The 22415-nt window shown below is 45.8% G+C and overlaps 1 protein-coding gene across 1 annotated transcript in view; it reads left to right on the top strand.

The window, feature by feature from the left end:
• The window catches only part of Parva (parvin alpha), a 163512-nt gene that overhangs the window by 122763 nt on the left and 18334 nt on the right, over window positions 1-22415 (top strand). Inside the window, exons 6-8 of the mRNA XM_021166342.2 lie at window positions 7944-8084; window positions 15917-16032; window positions 21058-21116. Of these exons, the coding sequence (XP_021022001.1) occupies window positions 7944-8084; window positions 15917-16032; window positions 21058-21116 (316 nt within the window). The remainder of the gene's footprint in view (window positions 1-7943; window positions 8085-15916; window positions 16033-21057; window positions 21117-22415) is intronic.

The raw sequence follows: 22415 nt of genomic DNA, 5'->3' as shown, positions 1-22415 counted from the left end.
TTGCATTGTAGCATCATGAGGCAGTCTAGGCTCGTATGGTATTTTCTGAACTCTGCTAACCACTTCTCCAAAGAAACTAGATTTTTTTTTTTTAACTTTAGAATGGCATTTATTCATCAGGTTCTGGGCCTATCACTGGGCATTTTAACTTGTTCTCTACAGCATAAATAATCAAATTCTCAATGGATAGTATGAAGATAAATCAAGCATCGTTAGAAATTGGGCCTCCAACATCTGGGGCTTGAGTGCTTCTATACTAACTTGGTTGGGCCTGGAGAGCAGGAGCAGCCATGTGGGTGACATCATGGAACAAAGACTGAGAAATTGAGCAAGGTGCCAAGGGCAGGGATGTCTTGACTGAGGGTCATGTGAGCTTGATGGTGACACCAACAGCCTGGAAAAGACAGGTGACCTGGGATAGACATGACCCTCCGCATGTGCTCTGCTCGAGAGCCCTTGGGTGGCAGCATCAGACCTGACTCACCAGTGTCTAGCTTGCTTGCAGGAAAACAGCCCTTCCCAGAACCCTTAGGCATTTGGGAGAAGGTCTCCTCACTCCTGACCTCACTGCCTTCCCAGGTGCCCACTGCTGTGTCTGTTTTCTGGGCCTTTCTCTTTTTTTCTGGCAACAGATTTTTGTATAAGTTTTCCTTAAAGCGCAGACACAATGATCTGGTAGAAAGAAAGTTTATAGATGTCTTAGAAATTATAGATGCACCAGGCCTTAGGGTAACTCAATGACAGAGTACTTGCCTATCATGTCCAAGGCCCTGGGTTCAATCAATCCCTAGTACAAAAAATAAAATAAATAAATAAATAAATAAATAAATAAATAAAAGAAGAAATCACAAAACCAAAAAGTAGAAATGAAATATAAGTAACCAAGTAAGTAATATAAAAGGAAAATGCTAATTAAATTCTATCAAAGAAGCCAGGTATGGTGATGCAAACTTTTTGTTGTTGTTGGGTTGGGTTTTTTTTTGGGGGGGGGGGGTGGAGGGTGGGCGAGTTTCCAGACAAGGTTTCTCTGTATAGCCCTGGAGTGATGCAAATTTTTAATCCCAGCACTTGAGAGAGGTAGGCAGATCCCTGAAGGTCCAAGACCAGCCGGGTCAACATAGAAAGTTCTAGAATAGTCAGTCAGGGCTACACAGAAATATCCTATCTCAAAAAAAAACAGAGGAAGGTGGAGGGAGAGAGAGAGAATATTACTGATGGGCTGGGGGTGTGCCTCAGTTGGTAACTTGCTTGCCTAGCATGCACAGAGCTCTGGGTTCCATCCTAGCACACACACAGAGCATGGTCACCTACCTGTAAAGTCCAGCATTTGGGAGGTAGAGGAGACAGGACAATCGGGGTTTTAAGGTAATCCTCAATTACATATGAGTTTGAGGCCAGTCTGGACTACATATTAGACTAGCAGTTCTCAACGTTCCTAATACTAAGATCCTTCAGTACAGTTCTTCATGTTGTGGTGACCGCCCCCCGACCATAAAATTATTTTCATTGGTACTTAACTGTAATTTTGAATTTTGTAACTGTTATGAATCATAATGTAAATATCTGATATACACAATATCTGATATGTGATCCCTATGGGGGGTTATGACCCACAGGTTGAGAATTGTTGTATTAGACCCTGACTCCCAACGTGATTAATAAATAAAAGGTATATTAATAAAAACAACTGTTCTGATTGTAACCTGGGCCCTTAGAGCAACCAGATGACAGTTAGACCTAAAATCACCCTTTCTGGGACATTGAGGCCGAGCATTTATCCTGAGGTTCCTTTCTTCATTGCACAAAATCGGTTCCAGCTGATTCTCTAATCTGTGGTGGGAGAAGAAAGAGCCTTGGGCTGGAAGTGGGAACAGGGAGCATCAGGTGACTAGCAGGGCCCAGGGAACTCTGAGAAAGACATCTCAAAGGAAACAGAAGGTCTAACATCTGCTCTGTGGCAGCTCTTGATGACACAGACCATCTCTCTGCTGCTTAGGACTTCACAGGGGAGACAGCAGATGGTGGTCCACTGGCCTGCCTCTTTATGAAACCCACCCCATCCTTTTATGGGAATAGCATCAACCCTTCAACACCTCAGAGCAAGGGTGCCCCAACCCCAGGCAGAGGAGGAAATGCCTTCCTGTTCTGTGACACTGTTCCTACGGAGATGGGAACAAGTGTTTACTCACCCCAGATAGGGAACCAACGAGAGACCGAAGTTCAGATACCACCAAAGTCTCACAAGTTCAGCCACCACCAAAGTCCACTTGGTGAAACAGTGAGTTTTGTTGGGGTTGTTCACTAGACCAGAAGTGATTCAAAGACAGCTGCATCACCAAAGCCCACCCTTGCTCATGAGAGCTGGGAGCCTGGAGCACACTGCACAGGCTGTGGGCAGCTCCACAGGTTGGAGAGTGTCTGGGTAGCTCAATTGGTCTCTACTTCTTAGAGGCAGCTTACATTGTCATTCAGTCTTCTAGGCAGCAACCTAGACGTCTAAGAGTGATCCACAGAGAGAAGGGCCTAGTGGATCTGATCCGTTCCAGGGACTTCCTGAAGTTATTCTGAGTTGTTTCACTTCTGACCTGAAAGAGCATCCCTGCAGGGTGGAATGTTTCACCTCCCCGTAGGACATCCTCTTGACCTGCTTCTCTCCAAAATGAAAGCTTTAACCTGAAAGAATGCTGTTACACAACACTTCCTGACCATGCTCAATACTCAATTGTTCTTGGGATTCCTCTCTTCTGAAGTGGCTAAAGGAGGCTACATCCTCATCTCCCCCAGAGGTGGCTCTTACCCTGAGTCTCCTACAAGGCAACACTGAGACATGGTCCCCAGCATCACTGTTATATACTGAAGTCCATAGTCACTTCATTATATTTTCACACAGACACACACACACACCTACCCAGTGGCCAGCATGAGAGAAGGAGACACAATTCCAGGAAAGTCTGAGACCTGGTCATGCGCTTCAGTTCATCCAACCATAGCCCCCTATCCTTTATCTGATTTCTTAACTCAGGATGACTGGGGGAGGGGGGCTTCTCACTGTGTTTTATTTGACCATGATGCACACGTGCAAGCATGTATATACATATACATACACACACACACAAACATACAGAATTAAATGCATATATGTAATATGAAATGTTTTTCAAAGGAGAAAAAAATAGTAGGGGAGGAAGTATGCAGAAAGCAATACAAATAGGAAGTCAACTAACATGCTTCAGATGACCCCTAGCACAGTTCAGGTGACCACTAGTGAGGGTGAGCCCCAGTGCAGATGACATCTAATGCAAGTGACTCCTGATACAGGTGAATCCTATTGATGATGAGCCCTAGTGTGGGTGACCCAAGTGTAGACAACCCTTCATGCTAACAACCCCTAGTGTGCGTGAACCCAGGTGCATTACAAACATAATCCATAGAAATTGACTTTATTCATTTTTTTTAATTTAATGAATGCATCCCATATGTTTGGAAACAAAAGTGGTTTTGAATAGTTGCATAGCTGGGGGCTCAGCACTGTTGGAAAGGGGGTTTTAGCGTTTTAATTCTTTGGGGGTATAATATATGTTGCAACGCCATGAGTTAAAGCAGTGCTTCTCAACCTTCCTAACACTGTGACCCCCTTAATAGTTTCTCTTGTTGTGGTGACCCCCAACCATAAAATTATTTTGTTGCTACTTCATAACTGTAATTTTGCTACCATTATTAATCATAATCTGATATGCAGCCCCTTGGGAACCACTGAGTTAAAGCATCCGGAGCATCATCTCATTGTTCTGGGAACTGACTGCCCTCTGCCCTGTCTCTACACGTCCTGAATTTGTTGCATGTCATTCCATTGTTTTGTAAAGCCGATCTCTGCAAGAGCATCTTTGTATTCTAACTGAAAGCAAGGAAACAGTCACAACGCAACACACCTGGGAGCATTCTAAACCACATCTTATCTATTTGAAGATCATATTAGCACTTCCTAAAAAATAACCAATTATGGGCAATTTACAGAAGCATGGAATTGTGTGAGAAATGGCTTCCCAGGAAAATAATAGATTTGTAAAGACCCAGCTAATATTACCCTAAGAACAGAAGAGGAAAGTTAGAAATCTAAGGGAAAAGGTATCTTTAATTCCTTGGCACCATGGAGGAAACTTACTCTGCAACTGTCATTCAGTGGGGAGGTGGCTCGGTTGGCTAAGTATTTGCTGCACAGGCATAAGAGCCTGAGTTCAGATCCCAGCACACACATTAAAAGCTGGCTGTATCCGCATCTGTGTGTCATCAGACCTGAAGAGTGGAGACAGGAGGATTCTCTGGGGCTCACTGGCAGTCTTGGCAAATCAGTGAGCTCTATGTGAGAGGCCCTGTTTCAACAAGTATAATGGAGAGCAATTGAGGAAGATACCTCAGGCTTCTACATGCATGCACACATGCACACAGACACACATAGACACACACAGATACACACACTCATACACGCACATACACATATACACATCCATATAGAGACACACACACATACACATATACACACACCATAGAAGGGAGGGAGGGAGGGAGGGAGGGAGGGAGGAAGGAAGGAAGGAAGGAAGGAAGGAAGGAAGGAAGGAAGGTAGGTGTTAACTGAGGTAAAGCAATGAAAGAACTAATGAGAGGAGACCTGGAAAGACAACCAGACACAAGAATAAATCGTGTGAGATGGGCTCTTATTCTTGTCAACAACCATCAGTTAGCTGTACACAGGGGATGTTTTTTGCAAAGAGAAAACAGGGATGGACCCTGGCTGGATCCCTACAGAGGATGCTCAAATGTGCAATAAGTTCTATATAGTACATATGAACTTTTTAAAAAAGAATGACTTGAGCCTAGAAAGAAATCTGGGCTATAAATCATTGCAGAAAAGGGTAATAGGAAAATACATGTGTGTAATACTATAATCTCATTCTTAAATTTTATTTAGATTTTTTTAAAAATTGTATGCATTCCTGCTACTGTATGTATTTGGAGGTCAGAGGACAATGTATAAGAGTCTGTCCTCCCCTACCTTTACATGGGTCCCAGGATCAAACTCAGGTAATCACACTTGCAATGTCAGATACCAAATGACTTACCCACTGAACCACCTTGCCAACCCCCAGGCATATATTTCCTATTGTCCACCTATTATTTTAACAAGGACAAAGCCAGGTGTGATAGCACCTGCCTTTAAACCCAGCACTTGAGAGGCAGGGTCTGGCCAATGTGAGTGATCTAAGGCCAGCCTAATCTACATGAGTTCTAGATTGACCAGAGCGACACAGTGAGACCCTGTCTCTAGAAAAAGAAAGGAGGAAGGAAAAGAGACTCAGAAGTGGAAAGTATTCACCTTAGTGGTAGCCAGCAGAAGGCTGTAGGGATGAGAATCCATAGGCTGGACTGGCACACACCTAGCTCTCACACCCTCCTCCTCCCTCCCTCCCTCCCAACCTCTGCAGAGACCAGAGTCGGTCACCAGCAGTCTAGCCCAGCAGCTCTTCCTCCCGGTCAAGCTCAGGTTTCCAACTTGATCATCGTAGTTGTGCAGTCCTCCCCAGGGCGTGCAGTCTCAGTGTATGAAAAAATAGCTTGCTTCTAAAGACAGTTCCAATGTCATCAAGAAACAATGGAGGATGGAGGGAAGCAGGCAACAAATTTTTCCTTTCTTTAAAAGGAAAGGATCCAAAATAAGAATTCAGCTTAAAAGTGGAAAAGGTGGGCTGACAGATTTCTCATTTGGTAAAATGCTTGCACCAAGTCTGATAATCTGAGTTTGATCCTTGGAATCAAAGTGGTTGAAGGGGTTCTGCAATTATTCTCTGAGCTCCATACAAACTAACTCCTCTCTCTCTCTCTCTCTCTCTCTCTCTCTCTCTCTCTCTCTCTCTCTCTCTCTCTCTGTGTGTGTGTGTGTGTGTGTGTGTGTGTGTGTGTGTCTCTCTTTCCCTCCCTCCCTCTCTCTCCCTCCCTCCCTCTCTCTCCCCTCCCTCTCTCTCCCCTCCCTCTCTCTCCCCTCCTTCTCTTCCCCTCCCCTCCCTTCCCTTCCTCTCTCTGTACACACACACACACACACACACACACATATGCGCGCACACCCACGCTCACTCTCGACGTGATATATAAGGTTTGCTCTGTGCTTGATAAATCCCTGCACTTAGAAAGTGAGGGATGGCTTGAATCAACTGAAGAGGGCAGAGAGATACATCTAAGGATGCTGCACTTACAAATAGCCTGCAGCCATCCTGCCCTGCTCCTGACAATAACTCATGGATCTTCAGAAACTGCAGACTCTCCAGTGGACAGTTTCACACCAAAGGGCATATAACTTGTGTAAGCTGTAATTACCAAAAATAAATAAGCCCTTGCCGGAGCACTGATGGAAAGTTGAAATATTTATATGGCAGTCCTTAAAAATGCAGAGAAAAGCTATTTTAAACATGTTCTGAGCCATGGGTTCTCTCAGTCCTGAATGAGCAGGGAGCATGGGTTCAGCTGAATCTAGAAGCAGGCACTGTGATTCCCATCAAAGGGGCTACCATTGTTTTGTGCTTTGTGATAGATTAGTAAAGTCATCAAGCAGTCTCCTGTGTCGGGACACGAGGTGCATTGGTATTAAAGCACATCACAGTGCGAGCACCGTCTAAAGACCCCACTCACCGTTACCAGGTGCTTGCTTCTTCACATCTGTAGCTGCTATTTTGCACAGGTGCTGCTGTGGACTTATCAGAGCATGGAAGTAATGGTCCCGTGAGGGTTCTTCTGACTTCCAGCTGGATAGTAGTACTTGTAGGATGTCATTTCTTTTAAGACACATGCTGGTTTTAGGGATGTGAAAATGTTTTTTTTAATAGATGTGTTGCCTTGGAACTGATAAAATGTAACACTGCCTGTGGTGTGGGGGTGGAGGGGGTGGGGGTGGGGGGGAGGAAAAGCAAAGAGATGCTTCTCTCAGACTAGTGTGACTGGGGTGACATCCATACAAGAGCAGTCAGAGTGCCTATAAGATGGTATAGCTGGTGGCTGGGTAAATTCCCTACTTCTGTGGTCCTGGGGATCTACAGCACAGTCAAAAGGCTTCCACAGGACGCATGCTCAATTAGACAAGGAGCCGCGTCCCTCTTCTAGAAGGCCCTCAACACACTTGGTCCTTCAACTGGCACAACCTCCAGTGGCCTGGGAAGAGTCTCTGTGAGAGACTGTCTTCCCCCTGCCCTGGGTGGGCATGAGGGCATGCCTGAGGACAATTGTCTTAATGAAGCTAATGGGTGTGGGAAAGCCCACTGAGGGCAGCACCACTCCCTAGGTGGGGATTTCTGAACTATATGAGAGGGGAAACGAAGCTGAGCAGAAGCAAGAAGTGAGCATGCGTACATCCATCTCTCTGTGTGATGCCATTGACCAACTGTCATAGGCTCTTGCCAATGTGACTCCCCACAGTGATGGAATGTATCCTGGAACTATCAGCCAACATACATTTTCTCTACTGAGTGGTGGTGGTGGTGGTGGGGGGGATTTTATCACAGCAACAAAAAATGGAATTAGAATGGACCATAAATTAAAATCTTTGAATAAAAATCACATCCATACCGAAAATATCCGTACTTTTCTTGTCATGATCCTATAAGCAATATAAAATGACAGTATATAATGGCCTTTATATTGTATGAGGTATTTGAATAATACAGAGACGACTAAAGCATAAAAAGGATTGCATAGGATTGCAAACACCCGGCCATTTTTGACCGGACACTCAAACACCCCCAGACTTGATATATGTGGGGTGGGACCCCAGAACAGTCCTAGGTTTGACTGTAGAGATGTGGTCATTGTGTGTTGTCATAGGTGAACGCGTGAAAGAATAGGCACAAGTTAGGTTTTCTGTGACCCAGGATAACAGCTGCTCTTTTCCCTTCCCACTCCAGAGAAACTGGAGTGTGAGAAGCTCAACGTGGCCGAGGTTACGCAGTCGGAGATCGCCCAGAAACAGAAGCTACAGACTGTGCTGGAGAAGATCAATGAGACCCTGAAGCCTCCTCCCAGGAGCATCAAGTGGAACGTGGACTGTGAGTTAGGAGAGGAGGACTGTGCAATGACGCTAGCCCCTAAGGGTCCCCACCATTCACAAACTGTCACCTGGGACGCCAAGTCATTTCTCTTTGAGAAATAACCTTTGACGGGAAAGATAGCCTATCATACAAACCCTTGGGGGTGGAAATAATAATAAAATGTCCAGGTCTGTGTTCCTTTGTCTGGAAGGCTTTCTGTGACACTAGGTCAGCTTGGTGAGGAAATGATGTGTTCCGGAAGGGACTTCTGAGGCCCACACAGCTTGCTGAGAGCAGTGTTGTCTCCAGCATGTAGGAACTTGGGGAAGCTGAGGGTCACAGGTCCAAACAGCTGAGAGGCCAAGAGTGAGGCTTCAGTTCTGCCCACACCCTGTCACTTCTACCCTGCTCCTCAGAAGGAGCACAGATACCAAGCACTAGAAAGGGTTTGTTTTAATGTTTTATTTACTAGAGAGATAGAGACAGACAGACAGACAGACAGACTGACACATAGCAGGGAAGGGGAAATGTTCATGCCATGGTACATATCTGGAGGTCAGGATACAACTTTATAGAGTCAGTTCTCTCCTGTTGCTGTACATGGATTCATTTGCTTGACTGCTTCTACTCAGCTTGAATTCTTCTCCACTTGCAGAGCTCAGGACCCCTGCCTAGGGAATGGTGGCTCCCGTACTGGGTAGAGTCTTGCAGCTATGAGATCATTTACAGTGAAGGCAGATCATTTCCTTTCCTAGGTTTGAAGACATAATTTTTAACTCCTAAGTGGGGGAATCCATTTTAAGTCTTATAAATGGGATGGGTAACCTCTGCCACATTTCTATTACATCAGTTAGCTTACAGACACATACCCACAGGCCAATCCAGTGCAACCAATCTTTTACTGAGACGCTCTTCCCAGGTGAGTCTTATTCTAGGTCATGTCAAGCTGACAGTCATTCACCAGGCCATACAACAAGCACCTTTACAGACTAAACCATCTTTCCACCCCTACCTAGTACAGGACTTTTTAAGTTCCACCTTTCACCGGTAGTAGAGCTCAAAGATTTCAGAAAAATATAGAACCATTTATTCTTTTTTTAATATTTTTATATGCAATATGCATAGGTGTTTTGTCTGATATAGAGCCCACAAAGGCTAAAAGAAGGTGTCAGCTCCCCTGGGGCTGGAGCTCACAAACAGTTGTGAGCTGTTGTGTGGGTAGTGGGAATCAAACCTCAGTCCTCTGGAAGAGCAACTAGTGCTCTGAGCCCCTGGGTCATCTCCCCAGCCCAGGGAACGTTCATTCTTTTGCAGCCTCAAGAGTGTGCCTTGGCGTCTAATATAAACTCAAACGCAGATTCAACAGTAAATGAATGGGTCACGTGACACTAGCAATGACAGCTAATCCCTAATCAGGGAGTTTTCTGATTTTTCTCTTTGTAAATAAACAAATGCATGGTTTTTTTTTGTTTTTTTTTTGTTTTTTTTTGTTTTTTTTTTTTTTTTTTTACAGCGAGAATAAAATGGTTAGACCGTGTTTGGATCTAAGTATTAGAATCCTCCTCCCCCACCAGTGACCTCATAGCTGCCAGGAGCTGTCTTCTGTCCTCATTTCTGACACCTGCCATTGGAGCCAAAACACCCACTACCTCCTTCAGCATAATTAGACCACTGCTGGCATAGAACAGTGTGATAAGCTGGGAACAGGGCATTCTCTGCTTACCCAAAGTCACCTGAGGGTTGAGGACAGGACCTGGCTTTAGGCCCCAGAGGCTGCCCTGCTAAGGAGCCCTATTTCCCTGTGTCCCTGGGAAATTAAATAATGGTCAGAAAAGGAGACATGAGGCTGAGCATATGACTTACTGGGTAAAGTGCTTGCCTCGCAAGCCTTGGATTGAGCCCCAGTGCCCATTTATTTTTAAAAAATTAAAAGCTCAGAGTAGTGCCACTTACCTGAAATTTCAGTGCTCATGAGGCAGAGACAGGAGAGCTCTGGAGTTCTCTGGCCAACCCTGGCTAAGTGAGTCACTGAACTCCAGGTTCAGTGAGAGATGCTGTCTCAAAAATACAAGGTGGATGGAGCATTGAGGAAAACACTTGATCGCCTGATATTGACCTCTGGCCTCACACATATATAACACACACACACACACACATACACAGAGAGAGAGAGAGACAGACTTTGTAAGCTGGCTGCTAATATCAGAGGGATTTAGTTGGATGTCTTTGCTGTCTCTCTGTTTACTTCTTGTGAATTAGTCTCCCTGGCTGGATCTCCAGAATGGAGATGGATTAGCGGGTCAGAAGAGATAATTATTCTCTTGGCTGCTCCCTGCGATGCCTCAGGGCATCAAGAAGAGCTGGATCTTGTTTACAAGAAGAAGCAGTGTGTTCTAGAAGGAACAGAGCAGGCTCAACTCACAGGGAGAAGCTCTTTCCTTTCTCCCTAATCGGGCCTGACTGTGCGTTTGGGGACACGGTGTCGCCTTTATGCTCAGGACAAGGGTGGCAGGGACAGGCTGCTGAGTTACCAGTTTGATCTAGGACTTTAGGGATTTCTTTCTTTCCTGTTCATGAGCAGTATTTTTTTTTACTATTGAAAATTTAGAAAATGCCAGTGTATAAAAACATCGAAATATCAATGTCCATCTCAATCCTCTCAGCACTCACTCACCCAACTCAGGTAATTCTTTCCACCACCCTCGTCTCCCAGATGGGGAAATCAAGGCACAGAGGAGGTATGACACTACAAACGTTTATACCAGGGTCAGGAAGTCTAGCGTCTTCCGCTATCGCTTCCCCAGAGCAAGGAAGGGTTACTGGTACAGTCCATGTCCCCTGAAGGAGCACTGCTGCCCTACCTACAGAGTGATGACAGGGGAGCCAGGAATCTGATTCAGAGAGACAGTTGCAGAGCCAGGCTGTGCACTGACTGAGCCAGTGTACGAGGCCTCCACAGCTGCCTACCTAGAGATGGCCCTGAAATTTTTGGAATATTACTGCAAGGTGTGTGTTTGTCCATCTGTGTGTGTCTGTGTGTGTAATAAAGAGTGTCTAGAACGTGCTTTTTGTTTTCTCACATATGAATACACATGGATGCATGTATAATAGGAATCTCCCTGTATCCTAAGAGGATATCTTTCAACATCCCGGGGGATGCCTGCACCGTGGGTAGCTGCAGACATTTCGGGCACAGACACACAAATGGAATAGCTTTTCCATCTTTTTCGTTATTTTAAGTTAGCATACAAAGTACAGAGTTATGATGCTGTGCCCTTTCATATCTGTGTGTCACTCATCAGCTCTAACTCCCCCTCCTCTCCCACTGCTCTCTCCCTCCTTCCTGCCCCCTCTTGCTCACTCCTTCCTCACCCCAGATAGTACCTCATTCTGTTTTCATGTCACATGCATCCCATTCCCTCTCTTCTCCCCTGTCCTTTAAGATCTAGTCCTCCTCCTTCTCCTCTTCCCTATCTCACACGCATGCATGTATGATTGCATGCACACACACACACACACACACACACACACACAAAGAAAACAGCCATAGCTTATTTCGCCTGTTGATCTCCAGTTGTATCCATTTGCCTGTAAATGTCATGACCTTGTTTTCCTCTATAGCTGAATTAACTTGTTCCATCATATACATACACTGTGTCTGTTCATCTGTTGATGGACAGACATCAAGGCCAGTTCCATTTCCTGGCCCTTGTGAGTAACGCAGCAGTAAACATAGATGTGCATGTAACTCCGTGGCATGGCCAAGTAGTGTCTTTGGGATACACCCAGGAGTGATCTAGCTGTTGCGTATGGTAGTTCTATTTTTAGTTTTTTAAGGAACCGCCATGCTGATTTCTGTATTGGCCCCACCAGTGTCCACTCCCCCAGTGTGAATGAGGCTTCCTCATTCTCTGTAGCCTCACCGGAATTTGTTGTTTGTTCTCCTGGTGGTAGTCATTCTAACTGGATAGAATCTCACAGTACTTTTAATTTGCATTGCCCTAATGGTTGAGGAAGTAGAACACAATATAATAATAATAGTAATAATAATAATGATAATAATAATTGCATTTCTTGTGAGAAATTTGCAAATTATACATATATATAATTTGCATTATCTCTTGAGAAATGTCTATTCAGTGCATTTACCCAGTCATTCATTGGATGGTTGAGAGGGTAGAATGATGGTTGTCTATTCAGTGCATTGATTGGATGGTTTAGCGGGTAGAGTGATGTTTAATTCTTTAAGGTTCTTTATAGCTGCTACATCTTATGGCACAGGAGCTAGCAAGGTTTTCTCCCATGCTGTAGGCCATTTCCTTATGCTGATTATTTCCTCTGCTCTGCAGACATTTTTTAATTACCCATAGTCCCAGTTTTCAGTTCATGGGGTCATTTTCCAAGCCACTGGGTTCTTTGTGGGAAGTCTTTGTCTATGCCTGTGTAGACGTCTTTTGCTTGGGTTTTCTATCAGCAGCTTCAACTTTTCAGGTCCCATGTTAAGATCTTTGATCATTTGAGTTGATTATCACTCACGGTGAGAGATACAGATCTAGTTTCATTCTTTTACAAGGGGTTGAGTGCTTGGCTTTCCCAGCACTACTTCATAGAGGCCATTTTTTTCTCCAGGATATGCTTTTCGCATCCCTGTTGAAAACCAGGTGACTGTAGCCATAGGTTTATTTCCTGGTGTCCCATACTCACCTATTGGTCTACAGGTTTGTTTTTGTGTACCTGCCATTGATGTCTTTTCTAGCCTAACAACACATTTATCACACACAATGACACCACTCCTGTCCCTTAAGGTATAACAACAAAATGAACATGAAGGGCTGGAGAAATGACTCGGCAGTTCAGAGCTGCTCTTTTAGAGGACTGGGTCCAATTCCCAGCACCCATGTGACAGCTCATAACCATCTGCAACCCCAGCAATGGGAAATCTGATAACCTCCTGTGGTCTCTGTGGATACCAGGTACACACATTGTGCACAGACAGACATGCATACAGGCAAAACATCCACACACATGGAGTAAATAAATAAATCTAATTTTTAAACTACCATGAATATTCTTTTTCATAATTAAATAGAATGTGCATTCTTACTATGGATATCAGAATCTCAGGACTCAGGTTTTTCTCTATTATTTAATTCTCTCCCTTTAACTTAAAGGCAGCCCTTCATGCCTTCACTTCAGCATGTCTGCGTTGCCAGCCTCACTGTTCTCATGCCCTGGGGCCATCCTTAAATACAATAATGCAGTCACAGTACTACTGAGGCAGCCCAACACCAGGTGACTAGCGGAGGAATTGCATCCTTGGTATGGAGACACTGGACAAGGAGTAGTTTATGTCTTGTCCAAGACAGAATGACTCAGCACAAGGTTTCATCACAGAACCCAAAATGGTTTTATATTCCTTTTCAAGTGCTGATCACAGTACATGTTTGTGCACATGTGTGTGTGTGTGTGTGTACACACCTGCATGTACATGCATGCAGATGTGCATGGTGTGTGATTATCTTGTTTCTGTGGAGTTTCCCTTTAATTAATTCATGTTAATACCTAGCTGACATTGTCTTGACTGCTTTTCTGTGTGTGCAACGGTTCTGTTATGTGGCTGTATCATAGATTTTAAAGGCTGTGGTTGAGGCATATGCTCCATCTAGGCACAGGATTAGAAGAAGAAACTCAGACACAGCTGGAAGAAAAGAAGCAGAAATGGGTGGGCTGCAGATAAGACTTGATGGCCTTCATTGTCCTGTCTTCCTTTCATGGTCTCTACTATTGGCTTTTAGATCATAGGATTTCTAGGGGCAAAAATAAAAGATAACCTCAGGGGTCAGTGAAATAGCTCAACAGGTAAAGGTGTTTGCCATCAAACTTGACAACCTGAGTTCAATCCCCAGAACCTACCACATGGTAGAAGGAGATATTCAACCCGGAAAAATTATCCCTGATCTCCACACACATGCCATGGCTCCCCTACACAATTAATCAAGAAAAAAATTAAAATTTGTTTTGAAAAAAAAAAGCTTTAGGAGCCTAAGGTAGTAGAATCACAAGTTCAAGGCCAGGTTGATCTACATAGAATGTTCTGGACCCACCAGAACTACATAGTAAGAACTGCGTGGTTTTGATGTCTCTCAACAACAAAAGCAAGCTTGGACACCCCAGACCTGAGCCCAGCACCTCCTTGGTGTGGGTGTTTCCCAGGGTTTTGCTTTTGATGCTGATGTGGGACACAGAGACTAACATCCTTATCCACATTCTCTGTGTGTCTAAATGGAATTATCTCTTCTGAAAAAGATCCCCTGGAGAACACAGCATTTGTTGAAAGGGTCTGACATCTGTCTGATACCTTTGATGTCACTTACTGAGATGATATACAGGAACACCAGGCAGTAAGGACTTGGCTAACCTGAACTTTTCCAACATCAAGATTGTCATTGAAAGAAAGAGGGCCTCAGGTGTGCTTACAGCCCTCGGGATCCAACTTAGGGATAATATAACAACCCTGACTAGAAGGGCAAACCCTGGTTTGGCTCTATCTTCATGACAGTGCCATGTTAGTGGCCCATTCCCAACTGGGAGCCATTTTGTGGGCTGTCACTGAAGGTCAGAGTCAGTGTACAGTGCGTTCCACATCTGAATCTTCTGAAAAGCCAGGTGTGCTGCCTGTGGAGCGGTCATGATGAGGGATGGAGCTGATGACGTCAGGGGACAGTCTGAGTCATTTCCTTTAATGGTGGCTTCTCAAAACTTCTATAGTAGACTTTTTGACCCAGGGAAGACAAATGACACCCAGACAACCCTATGTGGGTGACATACACACATGGTACTTTGGATTTTCCCTTAAATGTCTCTGTAATGAAGAGTCATGAAGCTAGTGGGACCGCACAGGCAGGCAAAGAGCCTGAAGGATCTGACCTTCTATGAGACAGGAAGAGAGAGGGTTGGCATGCCCTGATTGCCTCCGTGCCAGGGACTTTCTCATACGTTATAATAAAAAATACCGGTCATTCCTGGCCACCTGCAGTGTCCCAGGGGCTCTGCCCTTGCGAATGTTGGAAGTCTTTACAGTGTATATGCCCACCTTCGAGCTGTTATCCAAGATTGTAAAAGCTCAGTGGTCAGAGTAGCCCCTGCCCAAAGCCATAACCAGTAAACAGGTAACAAAATCATGTTCCAGTTCTAGTCTGCCTGACTGTGTGAGCCTCATGAGTCAGTATGTAACCCATCTACAACTAGAAGGGCCTAGCCTTCAGCAGCACAAATGGTTTAGTATGAGCACAGGGTGTGGCAACTGTGGAGGACACTTGGGTTTGCTTGAGAACATAAACTATACCCACCTTATAAGGCATGAGCAGCCAAACTTTTGGGGAAAGTCAAACTTCTAGGGAAGTTGACTCTGGACAGAGGAAGAGACCTAGGGCTTCTGACTTGGTATCTCTTGATTAAAAAACGGTTTGTGAACAGCCTACGACACGGGATGTGGTACCAATCCAGTGTCCTGTTCCCTGTTGTGTGGGGAAAGGAGTGGGTACAGATGAGAACAGGGGCCTGGGTAGAGAACCCTCTGAGCCGCAGACTCAGTCATTGCGCCTGGGGAACCTCAAGTGGAACAGAGAGGCTATGTTGGAAATCTACCAAACATAGCATCCGAGAAGGAACCTATAAAGCATGGCCATAAGCTGAGAGGGCTGAGGGTAGGGGGTACAGGTGGTGACTGAGAAATTCTCTGATACCCAGGGTGCAACAAGGAGACATTGAGGAGGGTACTGCTGTCATTTCAATAGATACCTATCCTGCCTAGAATCTGGAGACTCTCATTTTCTGATCTTGCATTTCAGCTGTTCATGCCAAGAACCTGGTTGCCATCCTCCACCTGCTGGTTGCTCTGTCTCAGTATTTCCGGGCACCCATCCGACTCCCAGACCATGTTTCCATCCAAGTGGTTGTGGTCCAGGTAAGATGCACGCTACCCTATACATGTGTACCCTTAAGTCACAGACTGAGGTCAGCAAGAGTCAAAGCTTGTTGAGTAGATGCTTCCAAGGCCAGTGGGGTGAAGGCTAGGTGGACTCGGTTGTGCTATGTGCTGGGAGGTATCCAGCACCCACTCGCTGCCTTATGCTCAGTAAGCGTGAAGAGAATGAAAGGGTGTGTGCTTGTGGGCAGTGTAGCTTTGTGTGAGTGTGGATCTGCTGGAAGAGTCTGTGTGCTGGAAGAGTCTGAAAGTGTATAGTGTGTATGTTCATGAGGTATGTAAGAGTTAAGCACGAAGAAAGGTGTTTGTATGTGTCATGCACATTCTAGCAAGCTTTGGAAAATCATGGTTTTAGTCAAGTGTCATATAAGCATTGTGTGTGAAGGAATACATATTCTGGGATGTGCATGTGTATGTGCGTGCGTGCGTGCGTGAGTGTGTGTGTGTGTGTGTGAAGTATACGTTCAGTTATGTGTGTGCACGTGAGTGTTCAACATATGTGTGTGCATGTGAAAAGTGTGTTCAAGCCTGTGTATGTTTGAGTGCATATCAGTGGGTGAGAATATGTGTGTGTGTGTGTTTAATTGCATGTGTGAGGAAATATGTGCATGTGAAAGGGAGTGTGTGTGAAAGGGAATGCGTGTGTTCAACCATGTGGAAGGGATAAAAGTATGTGTGTGTGTATGTATGTGTGTAAGTTCATATATAGGGAGAGAGTGTTGAATGTTCAAGGATGTGTGTGTGTGTGTGTGCGCATGTTTGTGCTCTTTTCTGCTGCTTCTCAGTCCATAAGCAAAGCCCAGCTAGAACCTCAAGTCCAGACTGCTGGATAGGATTTTCATTCACATATGGTCACATAATTTCCACAATGAGAGTGTGATCTCTCTCTCCCCCTGGCTAGCTTACTCTGCCCCTGACCCAGTTAGACACTCAAAATGCAATTTTATTTTCCAACTTCATGCCCATTTAAACAAAAGGTCATCGCTGTGCTTGCTTGTTCTAGGTGGGTTTTTGTTGTTGTTGTTGTTTTCCATATAAATATGCATCGAAAGGGTGTGCTCTGGGTGCATACAAGCCCCCTGGGCACCCAAGGCTCTGAATAGACAACAGGAGGCAGGTCTGCCATCAGTTAGTAAGAGAAAGCTTTTGGGCTAGTTAACTGTGCCAGATCAGGTCAGGCCTGTTTACAGGACAAAGGGGCTTTGAGCTGAGCTTTCAGGTCAGATGGTAACTGGAGGGGGAGCATTTGACAATTGTTCTCCTAAGCAAGGGATCACTCCTGCCCTAATGAGAAAGCCTTCCTTCCACACCGACTGGCACTCAACTCTGCAAAGCACCATAAAGCTATAATAGGAATAGGGTGCGTTGGTGCTGCCTTCAAGGAGACAAGATGACACAGACAGGGCAGAGGACTGTCCTTGACAGTGCTGAGCTGTGTGGATCAGACCCTTGAGTGTGGCTGACAAGACAGGTACTCAGAATCCTTGCTATTGAGCTCTGCCTTTGTGCCCAGCATTTTGTGGCCAGCCCAGGGCATTCTGGAACAAGTGTCTTCTTAAGGAGCCTACACCATCTCTGTTTTGTTATCCTACCAGCCAATAACACACAAGTTCATCTTGTGTTTTGAAACGCTGCCACGGGGAAGAGAGGGATGGATGATGGATGGTGGAGCATGGGGGATTTTGAGGTCAGTTAAACTGCTCTGGCATACACAGCCCCATCAGGAGCAGACCCCAATAGTAACTGTGGCCTCTTGGGGTGACTGGTGGCTCGGTGCAATCAGCTCAGTTGTGCACAGTGTATCCGTCTGCAGCAGGGTGCCGACAGTATACGAGACAGGATCAGGTACGAGGGGTGGAAAACAAAGGAGATACCTAGCCCCTCTTCTTAGATTTGCTCTGAACCTAAACCCTTCTAACAAAGGTTAAAACAAACTAACAAAAATCACCTAAGCTCTCCAGTTAAATGCAGAGTACTAGGCACTGGGAGTCCTGAGTTATTCACAACTCTACATGCGGTCCTTCAGTTCAGGCATGGCTCCTCCACTAGAAGTAGAGATGTTCCTGGATAAGCCAGCCTTTCATGTCATCTACTTTCCTTCTGTTACTTACCATGCCTTCCAGTGCTTGGTCTGTCCATTTATTGAATATTTTAGTTGTCTTTCTGACCAGGTGAGCTAAACAGCTCTCCAATAAAAATCACAAAACTTACCTGTTGCTTTACTAGAGACAAAAGGAAAAAGAAAAAGATTTGAGCAGCAGAGTTGATGGGAGACTGCTATTTTGAAACAGAGGTCCCTGCAAGCTCACATCTCAGACCTTATTTTGAGCTCAATTATCAGCCATCAGGAACAGTTTGGGGTTTAATTCCTGCTGCAGGGACTTTTGTTAGGGTGAGGGCATAGGAAAAGGGTTATACAAAGTGCCGTGTACATGTGGGGTGTGTGTGTGTGTGTGTGTGTGTGTGTGTGTGTGTGTGTGTCTGTGTATGTGTTTGTGTGTGTGTGTCTGTCTGTGTTAGGGGTTACAGGGTGATTAGCTTTATCGAGCCTTTCACGAGAACAGGCTCAGGAGCAGGATCCAGAACTGACAGAAAATACCTTGTGTAATAGTGCATCACCTAGGAGGCCAAGGCAGGAGGATTGCTTTGAGTTTGAGGCTAGTCTAGACTATCTAATAAATTCCAGGCCAGCCTGGGCTACATAGTAAGGCCCTGTTTTAAAACAAAAGCAAACCTAGAAAAAGTGAGCCCCTAAGCCAAGGATTGATCTCCCCAGGCAGACGTAGAGATAGGAGCTCTGAGGGCTGCCAGTGAGGCCTCTGTAACGCCCTCTTCCTTCTCATCTGTAGAAAAGCCTTTTATGGTGTATGAACTGGAAAGTCAGATTTCGTCTGACTGTGGCCTCCCAAGACAAGGATTTGAGGAACCCCGTGTAAAAATTGGACGTGCTTCAAAACTGAATTTTCCTGATTTGTCCTCTCCTCAACCCAGCCCTTTCCACATCCATTTCCTGTCACTTCCTTTTCCACCTTGATTGTCCCTTCCTCCTCTAAGCCAGAGACTCTTATCCACTCTGCCTTTCCTTCTGCAAAAGGGTTGCCCAGGCCCATAGTGTCTGTGGCTGTGGCTGTTGTTTCTGGGTTGCCCAGGCCCATAGTGACTGCGGCTGCGGCTGTTTTTTCTGGAGGTTTGGGAGGGAGGCTGCAGAAGGCACGGTTCAGCAGGTGTTCCTGAAGTGAGGTCCCTCCTTCATTTGATGGAGAGGGGTTGGACTGAGGCACGGTTTTACTATATAGTCCAGGCTGGACCCAAATGCTCAGTCTTCCTGCCCTATCCTCCACCGGGCTGGGATTAAATGTGTGCCACCATACGCTGGCTCAGAGGCCCCTTCTTCACATTCAGTTTGGCTTTGAGACAGTGCTTTTGCTCTTTCAGCCTTTATGTGACTGACACCCAGGCTGTCCTGTAAGGGTCTGCTGCTGGCTGCAGAGGGACCTGGGAGTGAGCCTTCCTCCTGGTATCCATTAGGAGGTCCTAGGGAACCCTGTGCTCCTTCATTGGCTCCATTTTCAACTCTCAAGCAACACACCCCTGGAGGGAGTTACCCAGGAACTAATGGCAGCCACCTCTCCCTAGAAGGAGCTCTCCCCAGGGTCCAACCTTCGCCCGAGTTTCCTCTCAGTGAAAAGTATCTCTGACCATCTAGCTGCAAGTCCGCATAATGTTGAAGGCCAGCCTAGACTGCATGAGTCTTTGAAAAGAACAGAGGAGGAGGAGGAGGAAGAGAAGGAGGAGGAGGAAGAGGGGGGTTAATTAATTGGTTGGCTGGCCAGGGCTCAAGGTGGTTGCTTTTCTCAGAGAGAGCAGCAGCACAGTCCCCATGCCGGCACCAAGTGGAGCCTGCTGGAGCAAGAAGGACCTGAGAATGTCACCCTTTGACTCCATGCAACTGTTCGAGTGATGTGCTCCATAGACTAGTGCCACTCTCAACCTTGCTTCTAGAGACTTCTTTCTGCTGTGGGCAGTAGTAATGCAGAGAGACTCCTAACTGGTCAGAGTGCTGAGAATCGGTGCTCAGCTGTATGAGATGTTTATACTAATCCCCGAAGGCTCATGGAATGTCATCCAAGAGCAGGCAGAAAGGGCCAGAGGATGAGTATTCGTGCTGTATGGACAAGATGTGGCCACTGCACACATGACTCTCATGACAGCTGTGTCTGCTTGCATAAGATCAAGCCAGGTAGCATTTCAGCTTGACTGACACAGGGCCTCATACGGCTCCAGCTTTCACAAAGGAGCTCCTGGCCGGTGATGGCTGCTAAGAGAAGGGGAGTCATTTTTCTTTGAGGGGCCCATGACCTCTGGTAGGTTACCCATGTTCCCATGGATGGCCTCACACGCATGTGCACGCAGGCTCAGTGGGATATGCACAGACATGAAGGTTGGGGTGGGAGGTCTTAGGAGGGCCCAAGGGGGATGGAAAAGACTAGATAGGATAATGATACATTGTATACATGTGTGAAATTAACAAAGAATAAATAAAACTATTCAGAGAATTAAAAGAGCTCCATAGTTATTGGGTAAAAAGCAAACCAGAACAAAAGACCTCTATGCATCCAGTTTGTCCACACTGCCTTTTACACCTCTGACCAGCCACACCGCTCTCCTTGTGGGGCCCCAACTGGAGGCAGACACACCCAGCCCTCATTTCCATTTGGTTTGCTGTGCTTCACTCCCCAAGGCAAACAGCTGACTTCCAACAAATCTTCAATAAAGAAAGGCAGGCTTCACCATCCAGGAGTCAGCCTACTTGTTTGGACTAAACACCAATTGCACTCCACCATGATGGTTCATGCAGCCAGGCGCCCCCAAATCACTGCATTTCTTGAATCTGCTCACCTCTGGACCGTCTTATGGACCAATAACCTTCCCTGTGTTGGGAATGCCACCCAATGTTTCTGTACTACTAAAGCCTGTTTTCTTCTCCTCTCTTCTCCATTTTAGAAACGAGAAGGGATCCTCCAGTCTCGACAAATCCAAGAGGAAATAACTGGTAACACAGAGTATGTCAACACCATTGTTGCCAGCGAGTCTGTAATGGAACACAGATGTTTCTCTGAAATTCACCCATTTGCTGATATTTAGTTTTCATTTATTGGGATTGCAGGAGGGATTAAGCTGCAGCCGATGATTATAGCTTAGCCTTTTCCGTGCATTCAAAACATGCCTCTCGCTGCTTAAGGTGCAGCCTTGGGTGGGGAAACAGGCAGAGAAGAATTAGCCTAGCCATGATTGAAAATTTCTAATTTTGTGGCACTCCAGGAAAAAAAGTGCCACCCCCACCCCCTGCCAAAAGCTAACGAGCATGAAATCATCATCGTGTGGTAGACCTGAGGCCGATCTGAATTGTTAATCTTCAAAAAGATGACTTCCCCCCCCCTTTCCTTCTTAAATCCTATTTATGTGGTCACTAGACGTGACCCAGAAAGCCCTCCTACTTTACAGGTGTCTTTTGAGTTTTGATTTGTTTGGTTATCCTATTTGTTTTTAGAATTTTACAAATGAGGAACTAGAAAAAGGTTTGCCATGAGGGTGGGAAGATGGTTCCATTGACAAAGTGCTTGCCACCCAAGCATGCCTGAAGTCCAGAGTTCAGCTCCCCAGCATCCGTGTTAAAGGCCAGGCACAGCTGTGTGCACCCGTTATCCCACCACTGGGGAGGCAGAGATGGGAGGCTCCTGGAGCTCCCGAGCCAAGCAGCCCAGCCAAATCAGGAAGCTCCTGACACAGTAAGAGACCCCGTCTCAAAACCAAGGACGTCTCAAAAACCACTGGACGCTGCCCTCTGGTCTCCACTCAAGCACTCTCTAACCAAGAGCAACATGAGTCAGATCTGTGGCTGTGGTGACCATAGTGATTTCAAAAAGGCCCAGCAGTGGGTAGAGGTAGAGAATGGCCCTTCCCACTACACCGGTTATATGACTTGTGGAGACTCCATCATGAAGCCACCCCATCTCTCCCAGGTCCCACCCTAGTCACCAATAGTCACACAGCTGGCAGGATATCAAATGCCTTTGGCATGACTTTGAGGGTTAAGAGGCAAAGCCACCTCAGGTCCAGCTTCACTGTCCTACCTGGATCTCCTGTCCCATGAGGGATGCTTTGTGCCCACTGTCTCATCTTCTGGAAAAGAGAACAGATCAAACAGGGGAGTATCCTGGAAGAAACTGCCGGCCTTGGGGGGTAGGGACAGTTAAGATTCTAGAAGATTCTTTTCAGCTGTGCATTAGGGTTTTATGGTCCCCGTTTCTCTGCCACGAAAACATGGGTGAAGCTTTCATAAGGACAACCCAGTACAGTTT

Source organism: Mus caroli, unplaced genomic scaffold (genome assembly GCF_978045245.1).
Source record: "Mus caroli unplaced genomic scaffold, Mus_caroli_1 scaffold_8, whole genome shotgun sequence".
Lineage (NCBI taxonomy): Eukaryota > Metazoa > Chordata > Mammalia > Rodentia > Muridae > Mus > Mus caroli.
Note: the sequence above shows the minus strand (reverse complement) of the source record. Positions and strands in the feature narration are given on the sequence as shown.